Here is a 4,153-nt window from a genome sequence, read left to right as displayed (position 1 = left end):
TGAAGATATTAAAATTTATGTTTTGAGATACATTTCGATGTTTAAGTCAATAAAGAATAACAAAGTTAGAGAGATCAAAGGTAGAAAAAGTAGATTTTATACCAAATGTTTAAGGTGTTTAGACGACTGTCTATGGCCCTTGATAACCCGCGTGGCTACGCAAGTGCTATACTTCATGTTAGATCTTCAAGCACATATAGAATTCCCCTAGCAATTCCATTAGTAATGTTAATACCTTTGCTTCAATTTAGTTGTCTAAGTTTCTTTGAATCTGATGCAAAAACAAATTTTTAGTAAAGAATTTGAGTAATTTCCTTATATTAATTAGATTCAATGGATCAAATTAAACATCTGAAAGCAAATATAGTGTTAAGAATAGACTAAACAGGACTATATCTATAATTACATTGATTTAATCATGCCTATTCACAAAAACAACCACATCAATATTCCTGTTATATCATTTGAACAAATGGGATATTGAAATTTCGGACATCGAATCCTACAGTAGTTAGGTTAAATTCTATTTTCACTCGGAGCCAATTTTTTCAGCGGGCCGAGATATTAGACATTGTCATCTGGTTTATCGACGGATCTATTACTGAAGACTGATAGTTCGTAATCATTCTTCCGACCGAAAATGCAGGTCTTTTGGGTGGGCTAAGCGTAATCGTGTCACTTCCTAAGACAACTACTACATCGGACATGGTTGGTCTATCTGTCGGATCTTCCTGCACGCATAGAAGCCCGACATGCATGCACCTCCTTATTTCGGGTATCGAGCATGATTCCAGTAAACAAGGGTCCATTAATTCCAATTCTTTACCTTCTTTCCATAACCCCCAAGCCTGCAAAACCCCAATGCATTCATTTCATCAATATTCTAGACATCAATGAACACAATGTTACAGCTATACTTACATATGCAAGCAGTGTTTGGGCAAGTTTGGTTTGGTAGAAACCGCTGTTTTTTTTCCCGGAAAGGATCTCTAGCATTATCACGCCGAAGCTAAAAACATCGGATTTCACCGAGAATAATCCTTCCATTGCATACTCCGGAGCCATATATCCACTGTTTCACCACAATGTTTTCTACTTTTAGTAATTAAATATCGAAATTAAAATTACAAAGCAAAGCATATTTAGCTACTCACTATGTTCCCACAACTCTTTTAGTGTTGCCTGCGTTCTGGTTTTCACAAAAGATCCTTGCCATCCCAAAATCTGATATTTTGGCAACCATGTCTTGATCCAACAACACATTGCTGGGTTTTAAATCTCTGTGAATGATTTTAAGCCGAGAATCTTCGTGAAGATAAAGAAGTCCTCTGGAAATTCCAGTAATGATGTCGAACCATGTTTTCCAATCAATTTGTGAGCGTTTCTCAGGATCTGAAATTGAAAAATTAAAGATCAATTAATAAACAAAATTAAAGGGTTAATTTCACTCGATGTCCCCAATTATCGCCCAGAGTCTAAATTGGTCTCTAACTTTAGAACATTGTAATTGAGTCATTAAAGTATCAATCAAGTCTTTTTGTCAACCTAACTTGAAAATGACATGTAGCATATTTAAAACACATAGATCAATTTGAAAACATGTTTGTACTTATTAATAATTTGGTTCTGGCATGTTTAAAAAAGAAATAATCTTCCTCAATTTTATTAGCGCTGTCTTTTTTTGTCCTAATTTGGTACTTGAGTATCAAATTGAAAAACTCAAGTGTCAAATTGAGCATTGAAACCAAACTTAAGTGCTTAATTAGGACAAAAAAAAAACTCAAGTATATTAAATTGAAAAAAAATTCAGATACTAAATTGAATATTCAAGGCAAATTAAGGCACCAAATTAGGACAAAAAAACTTAAGTACCAAATTGAACAATGAAGTTGAACTCAGGTACCAAATAGTATATTAACCCTTTACAATTTGATCTACACCAAAGTCAAATTGCTTCTAAGGTCCTTGAAAAATTATAAAATTATAAATCAGTATAATGATAAAATTACCTTTTGGCCTTTCAAAAATTTTTAATTAAATTCCAACCCCCTAATTTTTCTTTCTACCTTCACCCCTGGTCTAAACGTTTAGAATATGCTATACGTCTTATTCAAACTAGCATTGAATACCTAATTTCGCAAGTAGGTTGATAAAAGTACTTCATTAATCAAATACTTTGATAATTCAATCAAAACATTTTGAAATTTAGGAAGTAATCTAGAGTCCGCACTATAGTTTTGGGACTTTTAGTGGAATTAACCCAAAAACATATGAATAATTTCTAAGCTTCTACCCTAAAAAGAAAGAACAAAAAAAGGGTACCTACCAAAGATGAAGAAATCAAGGCTTTTGTTAGGCATAAGCTCGTATAAAAGCAACTTTTCATCACCTTCAATCCCACATCCCAATAGCCTTACAAGGTTTCTATGTTGAAGCTTTGCAATCAAAATAACTTCATTCTTCAATTCTTCCAAGCCTTGCCATGATTTCCTTGATAACCTTTTAATTGCCACTTCCTTCCCATTTGGTAACACACCCTTAAAATCATTGGATTCAATTCACAATTTCAGACACCATGAACCAAAATGACAAAAAATTAGACCATAACAACACTCAAGTACCTTATAAACCGTACCGAATCCGCCTTGTCCGAGCTTGTTTGAATCCGAAAAATCATCCGTAGCTACCCTTATTGTAGCTAAATCAAGGAAAGGAAATTCTTGAGCAGTCACCAATTCGCCTTCTTGTGTTATGATCACTTCTTTGGGACTTGCCAATTCATATAGCAATATTGTCTGGCTTCTTTCCTCATCTGCAAATATATTTCATAATTTGATCATTTAATACGATATCAAAGACGGTTTTAAATTTCTTTTGTGATTTTACCCTTTTGTTTCCGTTTCTTCGATCGGGTGTATACGAAACTCGAAACAGCGACAAGCGCAACAACCAGTACGGCGGCACATACGACTGCGATAATCATCCCAAAGCTCCATTTAGACCCTGTTTGGAGACCAAACATGTAAGATAAAATGTTTCAAGGAAAGAAACAAATTAATAAATGATGTTCATATACCTGTTTTGGATTCAGCGTATATTAATGGAGAATTCATGACATTATAAAATTTATATATTTGGAACCTCACGTTACAGTTCCTACTAAGAACACTTCCCCCTGTCCGAGACCGGCAACAGCCATTAAGATCTTTAAGTGCTGAATCTAAACAGCTACGACATGTATCACCAACAATGTCCCTTGTACATTGAACTAACCCATATAATGTTTCCTTCTTATTAACCTTCACTTCGCCGGTTTTGAACATCAACTCGGAATCATACGCTGCATCGTTCGATACATTGTTCATTAAAAACGTCAATGCATCATCAAACCGACCGGGATTCGATATGTTTTTCTCTTTGTTGTTCGAATCTGGGTATTTTCCGGTATATACCATCAACGAACTGTTTTGAAATGAGTACTGAACTTGACAATCATCATACCATACGATTCCTTCTAATGTCTTGCAATCGGAAAGGACGTCTCGGCTAGCGTTTTTAACGCAATTTCGACATAACGTAGCGTTCACGTCTCCCCGGCAAAGCGCTCGCGCGTAGACGCGATCGACGCCTTCTCCGATCAAGGTACTATAGAAACCTGTACCCGAAGTATTGGATGGTAATGAGTCTAGTACCCATTTAAGGTTGTTCTCGAATGTGCTGTTACTTGTGTAATTGCCTGTATTGTCTGAACAAAAAGTATAAAGAGGATTTGAAGAAACTTTAATGGAGAAAACGAACATGATCAACAAAAGCATAGCTGAAAATGCAGAATTGTCCATTTTTTTTTAAAAAAAAAATTGGAATATGTTTTCATTGGATTAATTTTTTGTCTTAATAACCGTAAATATGGAAGTGGAGTTTGATTACTATATTCAAAATTTTAATATGGTCAAGCTAATGAACGTCACGGTGAAATTTACACTACTGTAGCGAAGCTGGAAATTCAGGCAGCATTATAGAAAAACTCAGACCAGACCTGATTAAGTCAGTCCAGTAATTATTAATTTTTAGTCTTTTAGTACCTTTACTATACTCAAATTTGGGATATGGTCTTTGTATTTTATTTTACCTTTAACATAATTTGGTTCTTCTA

General features: G+C 34.6%; 1 protein-coding gene across 1 annotated transcript; it reads right to left on the bottom strand.

Moving 5' to 3' along the window:
- Positions 1-301: 301 nt before the first annotated feature.
- LOC105777246 (cysteine-rich receptor-like protein kinase 15) lies at positions 302-3,862 on the bottom strand. The gene is given in 8 exon segments (XM_012600396.2): positions 302-632; positions 635-848; positions 922-1,072; positions 1,155-1,392; positions 2,327-2,537; positions 2,622-2,812; positions 2,887-3,003; positions 3,077-3,862. Coding segments are annotated over 8 exon segments (1,953 nt in total). The 5' UTR covers positions 3,840-3,862; the 3' UTR covers positions 302-564.
- Positions 3,863-4,153: the final 291 nt, after the last annotated feature.

This window comes from Gossypium raimondii, chromosome 10, assembly GCF_025698545.1.
Source record: "Gossypium raimondii isolate GPD5lz chromosome 10, ASM2569854v1, whole genome shotgun sequence".
Lineage (NCBI taxonomy): Eukaryota > Viridiplantae > Streptophyta > Magnoliopsida > Malvales > Malvaceae > Gossypium > Gossypium raimondii.
The sequence above is the reverse complement of the archived record's forward strand: the minus strand, read 5'-3'. Positions and strand labels throughout refer to the sequence as shown.